Source organism: Schistocerca gregaria, chromosome 11, assembly GCF_023897955.1.
Source record: "Schistocerca gregaria isolate iqSchGreg1 chromosome 11, iqSchGreg1.2, whole genome shotgun sequence".
Classification (NCBI taxonomy): domain Eukaryota; kingdom Metazoa; phylum Arthropoda; class Insecta; order Orthoptera; family Acrididae; genus Schistocerca; species Schistocerca gregaria.
The window spans coordinates 56543928-56568058 of record NC_064930.1 but is presented as its reverse complement, the minus strand read 5'-3'; the positions used below and the strand labels follow the sequence as shown (position 1 = coordinate 56568058).

Here is a 24131-nt window from a genome sequence, read left to right as displayed (position 1 = left end):
GACGATACTGAAGAAACTTCGAGATCGACTGAGTCGTGTTCGACCACATCGCCAAAAGCAGGACGATTTGCTGTTGCACTACATTGCACGGCCACACGTCAGCCAAAAAACCGTGGAAGCGATCACAAAACTCGGATGGACAACACTGAAACACCTGCCTTAGAGTCCTGACCTGGCTCCATGTGACTATCACCTCTTTGGGGAACTGAAAGACCCTCTTCGTGGAACAAAGTCTGAAGATGATGACTCCCTTGTGCACGTTGCCAAACAGTGGCTCCAACATAATAGAATGTTGGTTCAAAACCCGTCTGTTTTGCTATTGCTTCCTTTCGATGGTCTTATTTCGAGAAATGAGAACAGTTCGGTACTTGGCTTTCACCATGACAGGACTGACAGTTCTGCTGGGAGAGAGTGTTGTAACCGCTCTATCTTCTCTGGATGTCTTCATCTCTGCATAACTCCTTCAAGCTACATCTATTTCAACCTGTTTACTGCGATCATGCCTCGGTCTTCCTCTACAGCTCTCACCATCTACGCTTCCTTCCACACCGTACTGTCATTTCTTTCACCCCTCTGGATGTAATGTCTCGTATCATCAGAGCCCTCTTAGCCGGATGACGACTGTCTCGTTTTCACAGCACAGCAATTCCATGACAGCACGTTGCTTCTGACGAACGTCAAGTGTAGCAGCCATCTTGAAGACAGGCTGTGACGGCGCCACTCACGGGAACAGGTTGAACCAAGTTTGAAAACGAGCGGGAAGGACGTATCTACACACTAAAACATTCACACATGCAGAATGAAAACTGTATTTTAGAAAAAAAATAGTGTGCACTTCTTTTGGAGTGAGCCTCTTAGGACAAACCTTGAGTCTCGTGGATGGCTGGGAGACTGCCCTGAAATCGCGAGAAAGAAAACACTGGCAAGGCTTGGTTTGTGTTTGTTGTGGTTGGCAGGAGAGCCAACACCGTGTTACTAGAGGAGGCCGAAAGGAACGCGATTTAGCTCACTCAGGCTGGCGTGAGGTCTGGAACAGGGCAAGGTAGTTAGAATTTAGAAACAACGGACGTAGCAGGTGGAATACTTAACTTTAATCCATTAATGGAGAACGTCGGTTTTGACGGTACATATTTCACAATATCAATAGTAACTGATAAAGACGCCTTGCTTTGTTGTTATTGCTGTGGTCTTCAGTCCTGATACTGGTTTGATGCAGCTCTCCATGCTACTCTATCCTGTGCAATCTTCTTCATCTCCCAATACGTACCGCAGCCTACATCCTTCTGAATCTGTTAAGTGTATTCATCTCTTTGTCTCCCTCCACGCTGCCCTCCAATACTAAACTTGTGATCCCTTGATGCCACAGAACATCTCCTACCAACCGATCCCTTCTTCTTGTCAAGTTGTGCCACAAACTCCTCTTCTCCCCAATCCTATTCAATACTTCCTCAATAGTTACGTGGTCTACCCATCTAATCTTCAGCATTTTTCTGTAGCATCACAATTCAAATTCTTCTATTCTCTTCTTGTCTGAACTATTTAAAGGCTACCCCCATGAACCATAGACCTTGCCGTTGGTGGGGAGGGGCTTGCGCGCCTCAGCGACACAGACAGCCGTACCGTAGGTGCAACCACAATGGAGGGGTGTCTGTTGAGAGGCCAGACAAACGTATGGCTCCTGAAGAGGGGCAGCAGTTGCAAGGGCAACAGTCTGGATGATTGACTGATCTGGCCTTGTAACACTAACCAAAACGGCCTTGCTGTACTGGCACAGCGAACGGCTGAAAGCAAGGGGAAACTACGGCCGTAATGTTTCCCCAGTATGGGATAAATGATTATGGAAGTGAAACATGGACGATAAATAGTTCGGACAAGCGCTTTGCTAGGTCGTAGCAAATAACGTAGCTGAAGGCTATCGTCTCGGCAAATGAGAGCGCAGAAGTCAGTGAACCATCGCTGGCAAAGTCGGCTGTGCTTGGGAGCCTCTCTAGACCTGCCGTGTGGCGGCGCTCGGTCTGCAGTCACTGACAGTGGCGACACGCGGGTCCGACGTGTACTACCGGACCGCGGCCGACTTACAGGCTACCACCTGGCAGGTGCGGCGTCTGGCGCTGACGCGACAGTGTTGTGCGGTGTCGAGCTGCGGTACTCACCCTGGGCCACGAGCAGGTGTCCTCGGCGCGGCCGGCAGTAGCGGCTGGCTGCGTTGTGGACGCCGGCCGGCGCGCCGTAGCTGCCGTTCAAGTGGCGCTGCGGCGCCTCGCACACACCGGGGTCGCACTCGACCGGCTCTTCCGTCTGCTGCTGGCGACCCGCATCCTCTGCTGGAACAGCAGCAAACTCGTCAGCCAGAGACGGAGAAAAGAAACGCGTCTGTTGTTACACTGCTGGCCATTAAAAATGGTTCAAATGGCTGAGGTCTTCAGTCCCCTAGAACTTACAACTACTTACACCTAACTAACCTAGAGACATCACACACATCCATGCCCGAGGCAGGATTCGAAACAGCGACCGTAGCGGTAGCGCAGTTCCAGAATGCAGCGCCTAGAACCGCTCGGCCACTCCGCTCGGCTGGTCATTAAAATTGCTGCACCAACAACAAATGCAGACGATAAACGGGTATTCATTGGACTAAAATATTATGCTACAACTGACATGTGATTACATTTTCACGCAGTTTGGGTGCATAGATCCTGAGAAATCAGTTCCCAGAACCACCACCTCTGGCCTTAATAACGGCCTTGACACGCCTGGGCATGGAGTCAAACAGAGCTCGGATGGCGTGTACAGGTACAGCTGCCCATGCAGCTTCAACACGATACCACAGTTCATCAAGAGTAGTGACTGGCGTACTGTGACGAGCCAGTTGCTCGGCCACCATTGGCCAGACGTTTTCAATTCGTGAGAGATCTGGAGAATGCGCTGGCCAGGGCAGCAGTCGAACACTTTCTGTACCCAGAAAGGCCCGTACAGGACCTCCAACATGCGGTCGTGCATTATCCTGAAGGGTAGAGCCACGGGTCGTAACACATCTGAGATGTAACGTTCACTGTTCAAAGTGCCGTCAGTGCGAACAAGAGGTAACCAGTGGCACCCCATGTCATCACGCCGGCGATGACCAATACACGCTTCCAATTTCAAGTCGTAGTGTCCGCAGCTTGTGGTCGTGCGGTAGCGTTCTCGCTTCCCACTCCCTGGTTCCCGGGTTCGATTCACGGCGGACTCAGGGATTTTCTATGCCTCGCGATGACTGGGTGTTGTGTGATGTCCTTACCTTAGTTAGGTTTAAGTAGTTCTATGGTCTAGGTTTCTGATGACTATAGATGTTAAGTCCTATAGTGCTCAGAGCAATTTGACTTGAATTCGTAGTGTAGCGTTGCTCTTGGAGAGGAGAGGAGGAGGGGGGGGGGGCGAAAAGAAAAAGAAGTCTTATCTTATTTTTGTTTTGAAAAAGTTAATATTTTTTGTGGGACAATTGGGAACAGAATCAGGGATTGATTACACTATTATAATAAAATGCGTTGAGCATTAAATACCTGAATAAGAGTAGGAGATTGGTTTATTCGAGATAGTTCGGGAGAAACATTATCATTTCTGTGCATTTTTATAGTCGTTATGAAGTCATACCCGGATCAACACTAAGAGACCAAAAGATTTATAGACTGCAGCACTACACAATAAAAAAAGAGTTGATTGAGAAATAATGGGAAAATGTTCCTTCTGCGCTCGGCCCATCAGCGTTATCGTAATTTCTGGTGTAAATGAGGAGATGGATCATCAAGATTAATAAGGACACTTATCTATGTACCTTTTCATATTAAATTACAATAGCTGACCATTGCTTTTAATTACTTTATACGCAACAGTCAGCTGAGCAGTTCTAGGCGTTTCAGTCTGGAACCGCGCAACCGCTACGGTCGCAGGTTCGAGTCCTGGCTCGGGCATGGATGTGTGCCCTGTCCTTAGGTTAGTTAGGTTTAAGTAGTTCTAGGGGACTGGTGACATCAGATGTTAAGTCCCATAGTGCTCAGGGCCATGTCGTAACAGTCAAAATGCCCTCTTCTACATCTACATCTACATTTATACTCCGCACGCCACCCAACGGTGTGTGGCGGAGGGCACTTTACGTGCCACTGTCATTACCTCCCTTTTCTGTTCCAGTCGCGTATGGTTCGCGGGAAGAATGACTGCCGGAAAGCCTCCGTGTGCGCTCGAATCTCTCTAATTTTACATTCGTGATCTCCTCGGGAGGTATAAGTAGGGGGAAGCAATATATTCGATACCTCATCCAGAAACGCACCCTCTCGAAACCTGGACAGCAAGCTACACCGCGATGCAGAGCGCCTCTCTTGCAGAGTCTCCCACTCGAGTTTGCTAAACATCTCCGTAACGCCATCACGGTTACCAAATAACCCTGTGACGATACGCCCCGCTCTTCTTTGGATCTTCTCCATCTCTTCCGTCAACCCGACCTCCTACGGATCCCACACTGATGAGCAATACTCAAGTATAGGTCGAACGAGTGTTTTGTAAGCCACCTCCTTTGTTGATTGACTACATTTTCTAAGGACTATCCCAATGAATCTCAACCTGGTAGCCGCCTTACGAACAATTAATTTTATGTGATCATTCCACTTCAAATCGTTCCGTACGCATACTCCCAAATATTTTACAGAAGTAACTGCTACCAGAGTATGTTCCGCTATCATATAATCATACAATAAAGGATCCTTCTTTCTATGTATTCGCAGTACATTACATTTGTCTATGTTAAGGGTCAGTTGCCACTCCCTGCACCAAGTGCCTATCCGCTGCAGATCTTCCTGCATTTCGCTGCAATTCTAATGCTGCAACTTCTCTGTATGCTACAGCATCATCCGCGAAAAGCAGCACGGAACTTCCGACACTATCTGCAACATCATTTACATATATATTGTGAAAAGCAATGGTGCCATAACACTCACCTATGGCACGCCAGAGGTTACTTTAACGTCTGCAGACGTCTCTCCATTGATAACATCATGCTGTGTTCTGTTTGCTAAAAACTCTTCAATCCAGCCACACAGCTGGTCTGATATTCCGTAGGCTCTTACTTTGTTTAGCAGGCGACAGTGCGGAACTGTATCGAACGCCTTCCGGAAGTCAAGGATGAAGCAAGTCCACGCCCGCCCTTCATGGAATACGAACAGCAAAAGGTGAGGCGCCCAATGCCTCATTTGTCTTGAAACAACAGTATTCTTTTTTATAAGACTAATCGATACATGAACATAGAGATTTACAGACACCGCGCAAGAACGGCAAAGACAAAGAATTATAGATTCTGTCGCTGCCATGCGATGGTTCATTTCTTTTGCTTTACAGTTTTTCGATAACTTTAGCCATCAGGCGTTTAGTATTGAGCGTATGTTAATGTTTGTGAGGCGAAAATTACTAATATCCCGATTAAGATATTATCATAAACAAGATACCACAAACGCACTCTTCCTTGCACTAAACTCATCAGCTTTTGACACTCAACGTTTCGTGTGGGAGAACGTCAGTCGATTCGACCGAAGAAAACAGACCGATTTGAATTTCACCGATTGTCGTCCGATGTCTGTATGGCCAGGCGAAGAGGTCAGCTGCAGTGTGAACTCGCGCGTTGTCGGGTGCCGATTTGGAAAGATCGGCCGTCTTCGGACGTTGTAGTTCGTCGACGGAATCCATCGATATTGGTGCGAGTGTGACAGCATCGATCAGTCGATCTGTGACAGCTGCAGAGGGCTGCGGCCCGGCAGCTCCGCGCGCCTTCTACAACCGCTGAGGTAATGCGATTTTGTAAACATCTGTACGGCAACGCCTCAGTGTTGTCACAGCACTGCAGGCGGCTACTATTTACGTCTTCACAGTTCATAACCGGAAATGGCGCTACGAGTTGTCAGGGAGCTTCTTACACCGTCTCGGCTTAAACTCTCTTTACTCTGATTACTATGAGGGTCATTCAATAACTAAAGAGAGAAATTTGTCTGGAGAAAAACTGTTAGTGGGGCGAGTTTGCTACTTTTATGGCTTTAAGTTGGCATCATTGGAATGAGCCCTGGATAAGCTGACGTATCAACATTGTTTTGTTTATAACCTCAAAAATACATTTCACGATGGCGAGTCTGCTTGAAACGTCCACATCAGTTGAAGAAGTAAATGTAGACGGTAGAATGTCTAAAGTTTATGGAGAAGGTTGTATGAATCGTGCAAATTTTTACAAGTGCGTAGAGATGTTCAGAAATGATCGCAAGTTAATGACTGATGAACACCGTTCTGGCCCACCAGTTGCAGTTTCACCTCCCTCACTTGAAAGTCGAATTGACGACATTGTTCGTGCTGACCGCCGTGTGACAGTGGAAACGATGGTTCATAATGTTCAAGTTAGTACTGGTACAGTTCATAACATTGTCTGTAACAAGCTGAAATACGGCAAAACGCGTGCAAGATGGGTCCCAAAGGAGTTGACGCGGCTACACAAGGAAACAAGATTGAAAGCGTGCACAGAGCCAAAGGAACGTTATGAAAGAGAAGGTGACCACTTCCTCGAACAAATTTTAACTTGTCATGAAACTTGGGTTCATATTGTGAGCCGTAAAGCATGGAGTGGAAGCACGTCAACTCACCTGTCAAGAAACGATTTAAGCCCAAACATCAGCAGGAAAAGTCATGTTAACGGTGTTTTGGGATGCTGAAGGTCCAATTTTTTGTGATTATCTCGAAGAGCAGTATACAATGAGTAGCCAATACTACTCGGATTTGCTTTTGAACCAGGTGAATCCAGCCATGAGAGAGATGTCTTGGATCTCAGAGGACAGGTGTGATTCTCCAGCAAGACAAGGCACGTCCTCATATTGCTCAACTAACCCATGAAATCATCGACAACAGGGGCTGAAAAGCACTGGCTCATCCCCCTTTCAGTCCTGATTTAGCACCTAGTGAGATACATTTGTTTGGTGCACTGAAGGAGGCATTACATGTGAAGAGCTTCCAGGACAATGAAGACGTGAAAAAGTTTGTGGGAAATTGGTTCAAACATCAGCAAAAGAATTCTTTGCGACCGGAATAAAAAGGCTTGTAGTGCGTTGGAACAAGTGCATAAACGTTCAAGGGGATTATGTTGAAAAATAAAAGACCCCTTTTTTCTCCAGACCAATTTGTCACTTTAATTATTCAATGACACTCGTATTATCCTGACAAACAATGGATACTCAAGGTAGGAATATCAACAGTTTAGGTAAAGACGGATCGCTACTTACTGTAAAGAAGACCTGTTACGTTGCAGACAGGCACAATTAAAAGACATTCACATAAAGCTTTCGGCCGCAGCCTTCGTCAAAGACACACACACAAGCACACACACACTCACACAAGTATGCACACCTCACGCACACATGACCACCGACGCCAGCAATGCAACTGTCACGTGCGACGCAAGCAACAATCTGGAGTGGGCTGGAAAGGGGTATCAGTAGTATGGTATTCTGCCTTACGGCAGGTCTTGTCATGGGTTAAGCCTCTTCCACTTTTCTCTGTCCACAGCTAGTCTTTTCATTTCTGAATATTTGTCTCTTTTATATTGTACAGCATTTGATATGTTGTTTTTTCCTCTTCCCCTTTTTCCATCCACTACCAGTACCCGTAGTCTGGGGGTAGCGTCTTTGATTAATAATCAAAACGTCTTCGGTCCCGGGTTCTATCCCCACCACTGCCTAAATTTTGATAAATAATCAGCATTGGCGGCCCAAGACTTCCGGCATAAGAAGTCAGCCTCATTCTGCCAACGGCCTTGTCAAATAGGGTGGAGGAGCGGATAGAGGTTCAGGGCACTCTCTTGTCCTAGGGGTGGGAAATTGCCCCTAAAGGCGGAAGAATCAGCAATGATCAACGACATGATGATGCAGAAGGCAATGGAAACCACTGCATTAAAGACACGTAACGTGTATCCACAGGACATGTGGCCTGTAGTTGAACAAGTGTCATGATGATCTCTCCATTGGCAAAAGATTCCGGAATAGTCCCCCATTCGGATCTCTGGGAGGGGACTGCCAAGAGGGAGGTTAGCATGAGAAAAAGATTGAATAATCAACGAAAGGATAATGTTCTACGAGTCGGGGTGTGGAATGGCAGAAGCTTGAATGTGGTAGGGAAACTAGAAAATCTGTAAAAAAGGGAAATGCAAAGGCTCAATCTAGATATAGTAGGGGTCAGTGAAGTGAAGTGGAAGGAAGACAAGGATTTCTGGTCAGATGAGTATCGGGTAATATCAACAGCAGCAGAAAATGGTATAACAGGTGTAGGATTTGTTATGAATAGGAAGGTAGGGCAGAGGGTGTGTTACTGTGAATAGTTCAGTGACCGGGTTGTTCTAATCAGAATCGTCAGCAGACCAACGCCGACAACGATAGTTCAGGTATACATGCCAACGTCGCAAGCTGAAGATGAACAGATAGAGAAAGTGTATGAGAATATTGAAAGGGTAATGCAGTATGTAAAGGGGGACGAAAATCTAATAGTCATGGGCTACTGGAATGGAGTTGTAGGGGAAGGAGTAGAAGAAAGGGTTACAGGAGAATATGGGCTTGGGACAAGGAATGGAAGAGGAGAAAGACTAATTGAGTTCTGTAACAAGTTTCAGCTAGTAATAGCGAATACCCTGTTCAAAAATAACAAGAGGAGGAGGTATACTTGGAAAAGGCCGGGAGATACGGGAAGATTTCAATTAGATTACATCATGGTCAGACAGAGATTCCGAAATCAGATACTGGATTGTAAGGCGTACCCAGGAGCAGATACAAACTCAGACCACAATACAGTAGTGATGAATAGTAGGCTTAAGTTCAAGACATTAGTCAGGAAGAATCAATACGCAAAGAAGTGGGATACGGAAGTTCTAAGGAATGACGAGATACGTTTGAAGTTCTCTATACAGTAATAAGAAATAGCACAGTAGGCAACACAGTTGAAGAGGAATGGACGTCTCTAAAAAGGGCCATCACAGAAGTTGGGAAGGAAAACATAGGTACAAAGAAGGTAGCTGTGAAGAAACCATGGGTAACAGAAGAAATACTTCAGTTGATGGATGAAAGGAGGAAGTACAAACATGTTCCGCGTAAATCAGGAATACAGAAGTACAAGTCGCTGAGGAATGAAATAAATAGGAAGTGCAGGGAAGCTAAGACGAAATGGCTGCAGGAAAAATGTGAAGACATCGAAAAAGATACGATTGTCGGAAGGACAGACTCAGCATACAGGAAAGTCAAAACAACCTTTGGTGACGTTAAAAGCAACGGTGGTAACATTAAGAGTGCAACGGGAATTCCACTGTTAAATGCAGAGGAGAGAGCAGATAGGTGGAAAGAGTACACTGAAAGCCTCTATGAGGGTGAATATTTGTCTGATGTGACAGAAGAAGAAACAGGAGTCGATTTAGAAGAGATAGGGGATCCAGTATTAGAATCGGAATTTAAAAGAGGTTTGGAGGACTTACATTCATAGGATTTGTCAACCTGGAAAAAGCGTTCGGCAATATAAAATGGTGCAAGCTGTTCGAGATTCTGAAAAAAGTGGGGGTAAGCTATAAGGAGAGACGGGTCATATACAATATGTACAACAACCAAGAAGGAATAATAAGAGTGGACGATCAAGAACGAAGTGCTCGTATTACGAAGGGAGTAAGATAAGGCTGTAGCCTTTCGCCCCTACTCTTCAATCTGTACATCGAGGAAGCAATGATGGAAATAAAAGAAAGGTTCAGGAGTGGAATTAAAATACAAGGGGAAAGGATATCAATGATACGATTCGCTGATGACATTGCTATCCTGAGTGAAAGTGAAGAAGAATTAAATGTTCTGCTGAATGGAATGAACAGTCTAATGAGTACACAGTATGGTTTGAGAGTAAATCGGAGAAAGACGAAGGCAATGAGAAGTAGCAGAAATGAGAACAGTGGGAAACTTAGCATCAGGATTGATGGTCACGAAGTCAATGAAGTTAAGGAATTCTGCTACCTAGGCAGTAAAATAACCAATGACGGACGGTGCAAGGAAGACATCAAAAGCAGACTCGCTATGGCAAAAAAGGCATTTCTGGCCAAGAGAAGTCTACTAATATCAAATACCGGCCTTAATTTGAGGAAGAAATTAATGGGGATGTATGTCTGGAGTACAGCATTGTATGGTAGTGAAACATAGACTGTGGGAAAACTGGAACAGAAGAGAATCGAAACATTTGAGATGTGGTGCTATAGCCGAATGTTGAAAATTAGGTGGACTGGTAAGGTAAGGAATGAGGAGGTTCTACGCAGAATCGGAGAGGAAAGGAATATGTGGAAAACACTGATAAGGAGAAGGGACAGGATGATAGGAAATCTGCTAAGACATGAGGGAATGATTTCCATGGTACTAGACGGAACTGTAGAGGGCAAAAACTGTAGAGGAAAACAGAGATTGGAATACGTCAAGCAAATAATTGAGGACGTAGGTTGCAAGTGCTACTCTGAGATGAAGAGGTCAGCACAGGAAAGGAATTCGTGGTGGGCCGCATCAAACCAGTCAGTAGAACGATGACAAAAAAAAAATTCCTTCTATTCCTTCCTCCAATAAACAGTCCCTTCTCAAACAATGTCCAAGCAAGTTCCGTTTTCTCTTTCTGATAACATTCAACATTTTTCTTGTCCAACTCTTTTTTATACTTCTTCATTCCTTACTCAGTCTTCGCATTTCACTTTTTCCATTCTTCTCCACAGCAACATCTCTGGTGCCTCCAATCTTGTTTCATCTTCCTTCCTCAATGTCGAGGCCTCCGCACCATATAGTGCAACGCTCCTGATGTAACATTTGGCAAGTCTTTTCCTCAGATCCTTGTTTAGTGGTCCACAAAGTAATTTCTGTTTCCTCTTCATTCCTTCTTTTGTCATTGCAGTTCTTTTCTTAATTTCTGTTGAGCAGTACATATCATCCATTATTACACTTCCCAAGTAAGTGAAGTTATTCACTTGTTCTACTTCCTCTCCCCTTATTTTCATACGGCATTGTCTCCTCTTTCCTCCAATTACCATGCTTTTCATTTTCTTCTTGTTAATCTTCATTCCATATTCTTCTAAATTTGTGTTTAGATCATCTAACATTTGTTCCATCTCTTTTGCACTCTCTGCCATCACAAACATGTCCTCTGCAAATCTTATACATGCCACCCTCTGACCCCCTATACAAACTTCTCTCCTTCCACCAAAACTTTCACTAATAATGTCCTTCACATATACATTGAACAGTGTCGGTGATAAACAACAACCTTGTCTTACACCTCAACCCAGTTCTTTTTTTTCACTCATCACACCTCCTATTCTTACTCGTGCTCTCTGGTTCAATAATAAATTTCTAATTAGTCATCTATGGATCGGAGCGTGGAATGTCAGATCCCTTAATCGGGCAGGTAGGTTGGAAAATTTAAAAAGGGAAATGGATGGGTTAAAGTTAGATATAGTGGGAATTAGTGAAGTTCGGTGGCAGGAGGAGCAAGACTTTTGGTCAGGTGAATACAGGGTTATAAATACAAAATCAAATAGAGGTAATGAAGGAGTAGGTTTAATAATGAATAAAAAAATAGGAGTGCGGGTAAGCTACTACAAACAACTTAGTGAACGCATTATTGTGGCCAAGATAGACACAAAGCCCACGCCTGCTACAGTAGTACAAGTTTATATGCCAACTAGCTCTGCAGATGATGAAGACATTGAGGAAATCTATGATGAGATAAAAGAAATTATTCAGGTAGTGAAGGGAGACGAAAATTTAATAGTCATGGGTGACTGGAATTCGTCAGTAGGAAAAGGGAGAGAAGGAAACATAGTAGGTGAATATGGATTGGGGGGAAGAAATGAAAGAGGAAGCCGTCTGGTAATTATAAAAGAAGGTTGTATACATGGAAGAATCCTGGAGATACTAAAAGGTATCAGGCAGATTATATAATGGTAAGACAGAGATTTAGGAATCAGGTTTTAAATTGTAAGACATTTCCAGGGGCAGATGTGGACTCTGACCACAATCAGTTGGTTATGAACTGTAGATTAAAACTGAAGAAACTACAAAAAGGTGCTAATTTAAGGAGATGGGACCTGGATAAACTGAAAGAACCATAGGTTGTAGAGAGTTTCAGGGAGAGCATAAGGGAACAATTGACAGGAATGGAGGAAAGAAATACAGTAGAAGAAGAATGGGTAGCTCTGAGGGATGAAGTAGTGAAGGCAGCAGAAGATAAAGCAGGTAAAAAGACGAGGGCTAATAGAAATCCGTGGGTAACCGAAGAAATATTGAATTTAATTGATGAAAGGAGAAAATATAAAAATGCAGTAAATGAAGCAGGCAAAAAGGAACACAAAAACTAAAAAATGAGATCGACAGGAAGCGCAAAATGGCTAAGCAGGGATGGCTAGAGGAGAAATGTAAGGATGTAGAGGCTTATCTCACTAGGGGTAAGATAGATACTGCCTACACGAAAATTAAAGAGACCTTTGGAGAAAAGAGAGCCACTTGTGTGAATATCAAAAGCTCAGATGGAAACCCAGTTCTAAGCAAAGAAGGGAAGACGGAAAGGTGGAAGGAGTATATAGAAGGTTTATACAAGGGCGATGTACTGGAAATGGAAGAGGATGCAGATGAAGATGAAATGGGAGATACAATACTGCGGGAAGAGTTTGACAGAGCACTGAAAGACCTGAGTCGAAACAAGGCCCCGGGAATAGACAACATTCCATTAGAACTACTGACGGCCTTGGGAGAGCCAGTCCTGACAAAACTCTACCATCTGGTGAGCAAGATTTATGAGACAGGCGAAATACCCTCAGACTTCAAGAAGAATATAATAATTCCAATCCCAAAGAAAGCAGGTGTTGACAGATGTGAAAATTACCGAACTATCAGTTTAATAAGCCACAGCTGCAAAATACGAACACGAATTCTTTACAGACGAATGGAAAAACTGATAGAAGCGGACCTTGCGGAAGATCAGTTTGGATTCTACAGAAATGTTGGAACACGTGAGGCAATTTTGACCTTACGACTTATCTTAGAAGAAAGATTAAGGAAAGGCAAACCTACGTTTCTAGCATTTGTAGACTTAGAGAAAGCTTTTGACAATGTTGACTGCAATACTCTCTTTCAAATTCTAAAGGTGGCAGGGGTACAATACAGGGAGCGGAAGGCTATTTACAATTTGTACAGAAACCAGATGGCAGTTATAAGAGTCGAGGGACATGAAAGGGAAGCAGTTGTTGGGAAGGGAGTGAGACAGGGTTGTCGCCTCTCCCCGATGTTATTCAATCTGTATATTGAGCAAGTAGTAAAGGAAACAAAAGAAAAATTTGGAGTAGGTATTAAAATCAACAAAAGCAAAACGAGGATAATGGAATGTAGTCAAATTAAATCGGGTGATGCTGAGGGAATTAGATTAGGAAATGAGACACTTAAAGTAGTAAAGGAGTTTTGCTATTTAGGGAGTTAAATAATGATGATGGTCGAAGCAGAGAGGATATAAAATGTAGACTGGCAATGGCAAGGAAAGCGTTTCTGAAGAAGAGAAATTTGTTAACATCGAGTATAGATTTAATGGTCAGGGAGTCGTTTCTGAAAGTATTTGTATGGAGTGTAGCCATGTATGGAAGTGCAACATGGACGATAAATAGTTTGGACAAGAAGAGAATAGAAGCTTTCGAAATGTAGTGCTACAGAAGAATGCTGAAGATTAGATGGGTAGATCACTAACTAATGAGGAGGTATTGAATAGGATTGGGGAGAAGAGGAGTTTGTGGCACAACGTGACCAGAAGAAGGGATCGGTTGGTAGGACATGTTCTGAGGCATCAAGGGATCACCAATTTAGTATTGGAGGGCAGCGTGGAGGGTAAAAATCGTAGAGGGAGACCAAGAGATGAATACACTAAGCAGATTCAGAAGGATGTAGGTTGCAGTAGGTACTGGGAGATGAAGAAGCTTGCACAGGATAGAGTAGCATGGAGAGCTGCATCAAACCAGTCTCAGTACTGAAGACCATAACAACAACAACAATTAGTCATCTATCCCTGCAGTCAACTCAATGTTTCTTTAAGATTTCCATCAGTTTGTCCCATCTGACACAGTCAAAAGCCTTCTCAAGATCAATGAACACAACGTACACCTTCCTTTTCTCCACCATGTACCTCTGCCCTATCACTCTCAGTAGGTAGCCCAATGGCATCTCTAGTTCCCACTCCTCGCCTGAAACCAAATTGTTCATCTCATTTTACGCAATTCAGCTTTCCATATAGCCTTCTGTTGTGCATCCTCAGTAAGACTTTGGCTGCATTCGATATCAGGGCCACTTTCTATGTTCCACACACTTCCTGCTGGTTTTTTTTCTTTTCTATAAGTATTAAGATACTTTCTGTAAAGTCCTTTGGCCACTTTACTGTAATGTTATTTCATTACACAATTCAATTAACTCCTTTTTCCCTTCTTTCTCCAATGACTTTAACAGTTCCGCAGGAATCTCATCAATACCCATTGCCTTTCAATTTTTCATCTCCTACATAGATTCTTCAATCTCACTAGTTCGTATTGCATTTCATTTGTCATCATCTGCAACTTTATCTTCTTCTTCTATTCCGAGTTCTTCTTCACTTGGTCAGCTGTCTGCAGCCTATAGCCATTCTATATATTCTTCCCATCTTCTCATTATTTCTTCGGGTTCGCTCACCATTTTACTGTCTGCTGCCTCTACTTCCTTTAGTCTATTGTTGTTTCTCTTTTCCCTGAATGTCAAATCCATTGATTCTTTATACATCAAATCATATTTTACTTCTTTCTCCAATTTCTCTGTCTTGTCACACTTTTCTGTCAGCCATTTCTCATTTGGTTTTTCTGTCTCCCTTCTTAATTCATTATTTAACCTCCTGTAGTTGCGCTTCTGTGTTTACAGTTTTCAATTTCCTGCGATCACCCATCTTGGTTATCATATCTGGTGTTACCCATTCTTTCTTTACTTTTTTCCTCTTGTTGACTCCAAGTGTTTCCTTAGCTGCCTTTTTCGTCCCATTTTTAAAATGATCCCATCTTCCTTCTGTGCATTCCGCTTCCTGTACTTGCATCATGATTTAACAATATTCATTCTCTAATTTTTCACTATTTCCTTTGTCTTTCAGTTTCTCAAAGTTAATGTGCTCTCTTTTCTGTCCTTTCCAGGTTCTTTTCAATTTAACTAGAACCTCAGATACTAATAATATATTATGATCTGAATAACTATCTGCCCCTGGATAGCTTTTGACACTCTTTAGGCAATTTCGGTATCTTTGGTTCATCATTGTGTAATCAATTTGATATTTTTTGTTGTCAAATCTAGATAGCCAAGTATACTGTCGTCTTTAGTGGTTATCAGATACAGAGGGGTCCAAAAAATGTATCCACTGTTCAAAAGTCCATAACTGGCAAACTAATGGACGGAGTTGTCTCAGCTTTGGTAGTGTAATAGTTTGTATTTCCCACAATCGCCACGCAAGCATTGTATTGCGTTGTTTTGTTTTGTCAGATGACAGTCGCCAGGTAGTCAGTGTTTTGTTCTTAGTTGCACTAGTTACTCGAGTTAATATGGTTGGCGCAAGGCTTACATTCGATGAAAGGAAGACAGTTTTGAAGTGGTTTTTCAAGTACGAAAACATTAATGAAGTTCAACGGCAATGGCGAAACGAGCATCAAACAGAGCCACTGACACGTTTAACGATTCGCCGCATTCGAAACAAATTTGGAGCCGAAGGCTGTGTTAAAGATATACACAAACTAAGATCTGGATGACCTGTAACAGTAACAAGTCCAGCTAACTCCCGTCGTGTGTTACAACAATTCACTCGCTCACCACAGAAGTCTGTGAGACAGTGTGCCCGTGAAACTGGAGTGAGTCGCTCAAGTGTTCGGAGGATTTTGAAAACAGCAAAGTGGAAGTGCTAAATCCCACGATTGCTACACGCAATGAACGAGGGCGACCCAGGTCGTAGAATGGAGTACTGCGAGTGGTTTACTAACATGGCGCGCAACGATGAAGAGTTTCCAGAGATGATTGTGTGGTCTGATGAGGCACAGTTCAAACTCAATGGTACAGTAAATCGCGTATCTCGGAGAAAATCTACCTGGAAGGTGGATGGGCCGTAGAGGTGCTGTGGGGTATCCACCACGTTCCCCAGACCTAACTCCTCTGGACTTTTACCTGTGGGGAACACTAAAGGACGTCGTTTATCGAGAAAAGCCACGCACATTGGATGAAATTCGAGAATCCATCATTGTACATTCATGTGCAAATATCCAACTGAACACGTTGCAGTCAGTAGCTCGTGCTGCAGCTCGACGGCATCGTTGTGTGTGGATGTTAATGGTAACCATTTCGAACACCTACCGTGATATCTTTAAGTTGGACTTTAAGCTACACTTTCATCAAAAATGAGACAACTCCGTCAATTAATTTGCAAGTTGTGAACTTTTAAACAGTTGATACATTTTTAACCCCTCTGTAGAGTATTTCCAACTACCATGAAATTTTCATTGCAGTATTCCAAAAATCTTTGTCCTTTCTCATTTCCTTCTCCCAGTCCAAATTTTCCCAGAACTTTTCCTTCTGGTCCTTCAGCAACTACAGCATTCCAATCACTCGTTATAACAATACAACACTACTAACCATTAAAATTGCTACGCGACGAAGATGACGTGCTACAGACGCGAAATTTAACCGACAGGAAGAAGATGTTGTGACATGCAAATGTTTAGCTTTTCAGAGCATTCACACAAGGTTGCCGATGGTGGCGACACCTACAACGTGCTGACATGAGGAAAGTTTTCAACCGATTTCTCATACACAAACAGCAGGTGACCGGCGTTGCCTGGTGAAACGTTATTGTGATGCCTCGTGTAGGAAGGAGAAATGCCTACCATCACGTTTCCCACTATGATGAAGGTCGGATTGTAGCCTATAGCGATTGCGGCTTATCGTATCGCGACATTGCTGCTCGCGTTGGTCGAGATCCAATGACTGTTAGTAGAATATGAAATAGGTGGGTCCAGGAGAGTAATACGCAACGCCGTGCTGGATCCCAACGGCCTCGTATCACTAGCAGTCGAGATGACAGGTATCTTATCCGCACGGCTGTAACAGATCGTGCAGCCACGTCTCGATCCCTGAGTCAACAGATGGGGACGTATGCGAGACAACAACCATCTGCACGAACAGTTCGACGACGTTTGCAGCAGCACGGACTATCAGCTCGGAGACCGTGGCTGCGGTTACCCTCGACGCTGTATCACAGGCAGGAGCGCCAGCGGTGGTGTACTGCACGAATGGCAAAACGCCATTTTTTCGGATGAATCCAAGTTCTGTTTACAGCATCACGATGGTCGCATACGTGTTTGGCGGCATCGCGGTGTACGCACATTGGAAGCGTGTATTCGTAATCGCCATACTGGCGTATCACCCGGCGTGATGGTATGGAGTGCCATTGGTTACACGTCTCGCTCACCTCTCGTTCGCATTGACGGCACTTTGAACAGTGGACGTTACATTTCAGATGTGTTACGACCCGTGGCTCTACCCTCCATTAGATCCCTGCGAAACCCTACATTTCAGCAGGATAATGCACGACCGCATGCTGCAGGTCCTGTACGGGCTTTTCTGGATACGGAAAATAGTCGACTGCTGCCCTGACGAGCACATTCTCCAGATCTCTCACCAATTGAAAACGTCTGGTAAATGGTGGCCGAGCAACTGGCTCGTCACAATACGCCAGTCACTACTCTTGATGAACTGTGGTATCGTGTTGAAGCTGCATGGGCAGCTGTACCTGTACACGCCATCCAAGGTCTGTTTGACTCAATGCCCAGGCGTATCAAGGCCGTTATTACAGCCAGAGGGTGTTGTTCTGGGTACTCATTTCTCAGGATCTATGCACCGAAATTGCGGGAAAATGTAATTACATGTCAGTTCTAGTATAACTATTTGTCCAATGAGTACCCGTTTATCATCTGCATTTCCTCTTGGTGTAGCAATTTTAATGGCCAGTAGTGTATTGCTCCTATTTAAAAAAACGCAATTGATATCCGTTTGGCATATGGCAGCGCCACCCAGTGGCAGAACTGTACACGATGTTCAGAGTCGTCGCCATGGAGTTCCTTTTGCATAGAAATAAGGTACGCGTGCAATCGATGTTGATGTAGAGATACCCGATTTTTGCGCAATTTGTCTGCTACTGATGTGCGGATTAGACGCGACCGCATGTAAAACACCTACTTTGGCATCATCATTTTTTGCATGTGGTGGTTGGCGTTTCACATGTGGCTGAACACTTCCTGTTTCCTTAAATAACGTAACTATCCGGCGAATGGTCCGGACACTTGGTTGATGTCGTCCAGGATACCGGGCAGTATACATAGCACACGCCCGTTGGGCATTTTGATCACAATAGCCTTACATCAACACGATATCGACCTTTTCCGCAATTGGTTAATGGTCAATTTTATCACGGGTAATTTATCACGAAGCAAATACCGTCCCAGTGGCGAAATGTTACGTCATACCAAGCACTTACACGTTAGTGACTATTACAGCGCCACCTATCACAAAGCGAAAAAAGTAGTTCCACTAAAACATTCATATTTCTTTACGTACTAGGCGAATGTGTAATAAAAAATGGGGGTTCCTATTTTAAAAAAATGCAGTTGAGATCCGTTTGACATATGGCAGCGCCAGCTAGCGGGCCAACCATAGCGCCATCTGGTTTCCACCTTCAAGCTAAACGTTTCGTTCTTTGTAGTTTTTTCGTTTGATGCTTATTTCCTGAGATATTTGGACCGGCCACTATCAATGGACGACCGTGTATACACAGATGGGCAGCAGGAGTAGTAACGGGTTTGTTCAATCCGTCGGATAGTGTCACAGGGATGGTGAGGAAACTGAATTGTCAGGCTCTCGAAGACAGACGGAAACTGTCCTAAGGAAGCGTACTTATTAAGTTTCAATAAACGGCATTAAATGATGTACTACATCCCCTTACGTATCGGACTCCTGCAGGGATTGTGAGAACAATGTTAGGTTAACTGCAGCACACACGGAGGCATTTAAATAATTACTCTTACGGCGCACCGTATGTGAATGGAGCGGGATAAAACCCCGATAACTGGTACAGAGGGACGTGGCCTCTGCCATTCGCGTCACGGTGGTTTGCAGAGTGTAGAGCTCACTATAGATAAAGATGAAGTCGATCAGAAATGGAAGTGTTAACCGATGATCTCGTCGAGAGAGTGGATCGGCGATTCATGTATGTTCAATACCCCCTGTTTCTCCTACTCGGTGCAGGTCTCACACACTTGAGCAATACTCTAGAACTGGTCGGACAAGTGACTTGTAAGCAACCTCCTTTCGTAGACTGATTCTGCTAATAAAGCGAAGTTTGTCAACTGCTTTAGCCACGACTGAGTCTGTGTGATTCTCTCACTTCATACCGCAGGCCTTTGCACGGGTTGGCTGAGTGCACCAGCGACGCATTGATATTATACACTGAAGAGCCACAGAAACTGGTACGCCCGCCTAATACCGTGTAGCGCCTCCGCGAGCACGCAGAAGTGCCGCAATCATAGAGCAAATGTCTCTGGAGTGAGCATTCACATGCGCAGAACAGACTTTGTGTTGTCAACATACATTGCCGGCCTGGTCACGTGTTCTCGGGACGTCGTGTGTTTGTCCGTATAGCGCGCTGTATATCTAGAATGTCACTGCATCCCTGGTACAGACGGATTCTTTACGTAAGAGTCGTGGATTATTTATATATGTTGCGCAGACATTTTAACAGTATCCTTCAGATACCGGCAATAAACCAGCTACGTAACTTTCAAGGGCAAGTGATATTACATCCTGCTTCTTTGTGATAGGTGTCACAGTTCAGTTGCACTCGATTTTTGGTAGTTTTCGGTATGATACGGCACGTTATAGTAGTATAGAGCCTGACGTACATTTTTGCAGTGATAGTCTTGCAAAACGACTTGACAGTACGCTAGTACTTTTGCAAGTGCCCGAAAAACACCGAATTTGCCACACATTAGCGATTATATCCCTGCTAATTCGCCCTTTTTTCTTCTACTTCTGCGTATTTATTTTCTCGTTTTTGCGACCTGAAGCGCAATTTTTCTTACTGGTGACACTTTTAAGTGTTTATTTAACGCATTTTACGTACTTGCCCCCAGTTTATTAAATAAAGCATAGACTGAGTAAGAAGGGGGAAAAAAGGGGACCGGAGAGTAAATGTACTGTAAAGCAAATACAGTTGGTCATGTAACAGTCAACCCATATAACACCACGAAGGGAAGTGGAAAGTGAGACAAATGAAAGAGTTTGGGGACATGTTTACTAATATTTTACGCTTCTTAATGAAATGGCGAAGAAAATAAATTGAAGGCAAAATGCACCAAAGAAGATGAATGTGTACTTTGATTAGCTACACTGTTGTGTTTTTTCAAGATTTCTGCAGAAAATGTATTCAAGCTGAATGCAGAAATTGGTAGTAGGTACTGTGGAAAATTAAAAATAGTTGGTATAGCATCTACCTTCAGCCACACATGTCCAAATTTTTCTCTGTCTAAACATTTCTCTTCAAACTGTTTTGAACATACTTCGGAATATTTTGTGGGGACAAGATTACTCCTCCTTATGTTCTGGAGCCACATCTTTACTCATTGTTCATCCTTCGGGAAACTAAAATATAAATGACACATAATAATTCTCCATGTTCTAGACACACTTAACATGGTCTCCTACTGTAACTTCATAGTAAACAAAAAGGTTTGGACACACATATTATACGAAGACAATAACAGACTATTGAATTTATATGTCTCCCGTCTTTCAAATCTATATACATAATCGACAAGTCACTGATAAATGTATGGAGGACAGTATTTGCTGAAACAACTAAACATTCCCTTTCCTGCTCCACTAGCAAATTTACCAGAGGAAGCGATTGTTTGTAAGCTTTTGTACGAGCCGCAATATCGATTATATAGTCATAAAGTGGTAGAAAAATAGGTCTACAGAATCAAGCCTTAATTATAATGCGTCTCGAAATTTTTAAACATATCCAGTGTCTCTTACTAATATGATAACTATAATTAGTGCTACATGGTATGTACCCATGAAAAGTTACTATCCCTCCATTCAGATGTTTGTCTTTGCATCCGTAGCAACAAGAGTACTTCACCATCGCTATTACAGTATCAAAAAACGGTGAAACACAACAAAAACTCTTGATATTATAAACTAGAAACGCTGCGGAAAGCACACAAGCACAGCGAAGCCCCGAAAAGACGTGACAATCCTGGTTTAATGTTGACAACATGCGCAGAACGTAATGCTCACTCCAGAGATACTTACTCTATGGTCGCAACACGAGGTGGCGTGGACTCGACAAATGTGTGAAGTAGTGCTGGAGGCAACTGACACCATGAGTCCTGCAGGGCTGTCCATACATCCGTAAGAGTACGAGGGAGTGGAGATCTCTTCTGTGCAACACGTTGCATTCCAGATATGCTCAATAATGTTAATGTCGGGTTCTACTGACCGCAGTGATAAGGGGTAAAGCGTTTTGGATAGTCCTTGGTGAAGCGTCATTTCGGAAGAAAGGCCATACTGTAGCTATCATAGAGTACAGAGTCATAATTCAAGCATACACACTTCCTCTAGCCTGGTCAAAATGGCCAAATACGTTGGTTCTTCTGCATAGGCGTGGGCCAGGGTGGACCGTAGGCGGCTTCTAACAGCACCATTTGTTCGCGGGCTGCTCTTGCGCAGACCTCGAAAAACCGTGATTTGTGGGTGCAGACGGTGTCACTTGTCGCTATCGGCACATCTACAGAGTGTTTCAAAAATGACCGGTATATCTGAAACGGCAATACAAACCAAACGAGCAGCGATAGACATACACCGTTTGTTGCAATATGCTTGGGACAACAGTACATTTTCAGGCGGACAGACTTTCAAAATTACAGTAGTTACAATTGTCAACAACAGATGGCGCTGCGGTCTGGGAAACTCTATAGTACGATATTTTCCACATATCCACCGTGTGTAGCAGTAATATGGCGTAGTCTCTGAATGTAATTACCCGAAACCTTTGACAACGTGTCTGGCGGAATGGCTTCACATGCAGATGAGATGTACTGCTTCAGCTGTTCAATTGTTTCTGGATTCTGGCGGTACACCTGGTCTTTCAAGTGTCCCCACAGAAAGAAGTCACAGGGGTTCATGTCTGGCGAATAGGGAGGCCAATCCGCGCCGCCTCCTGTATGTTTCGGATAGCCCAAAGCAATCACACGATCGTCGACATATTCATTCAGGAAATTAAAGACGTCGGCCGTGCGATGTGGCTGGGCACCATCTTGCATAAACCATGAGGTGTTCGCAGTGTCGTCTAAGGCAGTTTGTACCGCCACAAATTCACGAAGAATGTCCAGGTAGCGTGATGCAGTAATCGTTTCGGATCTGGAAAATGGGCCAACGATTCCTTTGGAAGAAATGGCGGCCCAGACCAGTACTTTTTGAGGATGCAGGGACGATGGGACTGCAACATGGGGCTTTTCGTTTCCCCCTATGCGCCAAATCTGTTTATTGACGAAGCCGTCCTGGTAAAAATAAGCTTCGTCAGTAAATTAAATGCTGCCCACAGGCATATCGCCGTCATCAATCCTGTGCACTATACCGTTAGCGAATGTCTCTCGTGCAGCAATGGTAGCGGCGCTGAGGGGTTGCCGCGTTTGAATTTTGTATGGATGGAGGTGTAAACTCTGGCGCATGAGACGATACGTGGACGTTGGCGTCATTTGGACCGCAGCTGCAACACGGCGAACGGAAACCCGAGGTCGTTGTCGGATCACCTGCTGCACTAGCTGCGCGTTGCCCTCTGTGGTTGCCGTACGCGGTCGCCCTACCTTTCCGGCACGTTCATCCGTCACGTTCCCAGTCCGTTGAAATTTTTCAAACAGATCCTTTATTGTATCGCTTTTCGGTCCTTTGGTTACATTAAACCTCCGTTGAAAACTTCGTCTTGTTGCAACAACACTGTGTTCTAGGCGGTGGAATTCCAACACCAGAAAAATCCTCTGTTCTAAGGAATAAACCATGTTGTCCACAGCACACTTGCACGTTGTGAACAGCACACGCTTACAGCAGAAAGACGACGTACAGAATGGCGCACGCACAGACTGCGTTGTCTTCTATATCTTTCACATCACTTGCAGCGCCATCTGTTGTTGAAAATTGTAACTACTGTAATTTCGAAAGTTTGTCCGCCTGAAAATGTACTGTTGTCCCAAGCATATTGCAACAAACGGTGTTTTTCTATCGCTGCTCGTTTAGTTTTTATTGCCGTTTCAAATATACCGGTCATTTTTGAAACACCCTGTATAATTCCTATTCGCTAATAGAAAACACTGATACTCAAATCGTTATAGGCACTGATATAAGCTTAGCCGAAATTTTTGCGAAGAACCTAACCATGTTCCGATAGGATATACTAAACACGGTTGGCGGTGGCGTGTTTGTTGTTGTCAGAAGTAGTTTAACTTGCGATATTGAAGTAGATGCTTCCCGTGAGTTATTATGGGCAGAGGTCATTGTTGGCAACTGGAATAAAATAATAATTGGATACTTTTACCGACATCCCAATTCAGATGAGACGGTTTCTGAAAGTTTCAAAGAAAACACATATCCGACTCATTCGATAGTAGTTGCTGGAAACTTTAATTTACCCTCGATGTGTTGGCGAAAATACATGTTCACTTCCAGAGGTACGCATAAAATATCATCGGAAATTGTGCTAAAAGCATTCTCTGAAAATTAGCAGTTAGTTCATGAGCCCAGGCGAACGGTTGTGAAAACACACTTGACCTCTTAGCAACAAATAATCCTGAGTTAATAACAAGCATCAAAACCGGTTCAGGGATTAGTGAACACAGAGTTGTTGTAGGGAGATTAAATAATGCAATCCCCAAATCGTCGAAAAATAAGCGAAAAATGTACCCATTCAAGAAAGCAGATAAAAATTCACTCGACGCCTTCCTG

At 43.9% G+C, this 24131-nt stretch overlaps 1 protein-coding gene across 2 annotated transcripts in view; it reads right to left on the bottom strand.

The window, feature by feature from the left end:
* LOC126295284 (procollagen-lysine,2-oxoglutarate 5-dioxygenase) overlaps positions 1-24131 on the bottom strand; it is a 508510-nt gene that overhangs the window by 451892 nt on the left and 32487 nt on the right. The window contains exon 2 of one of the 2 annotated variants that reach the window (XM_049987713.1): positions 2154-2324. In XM_049987713.1, coding sequence (XP_049843670.1) covers positions 2154-2324 — 171 coding nt within the window. The remainder of the gene's footprint in view (positions 1-2153; positions 2325-24131) is intronic. The other variant, XM_049987714.1, reaches the window with a different exon arrangement.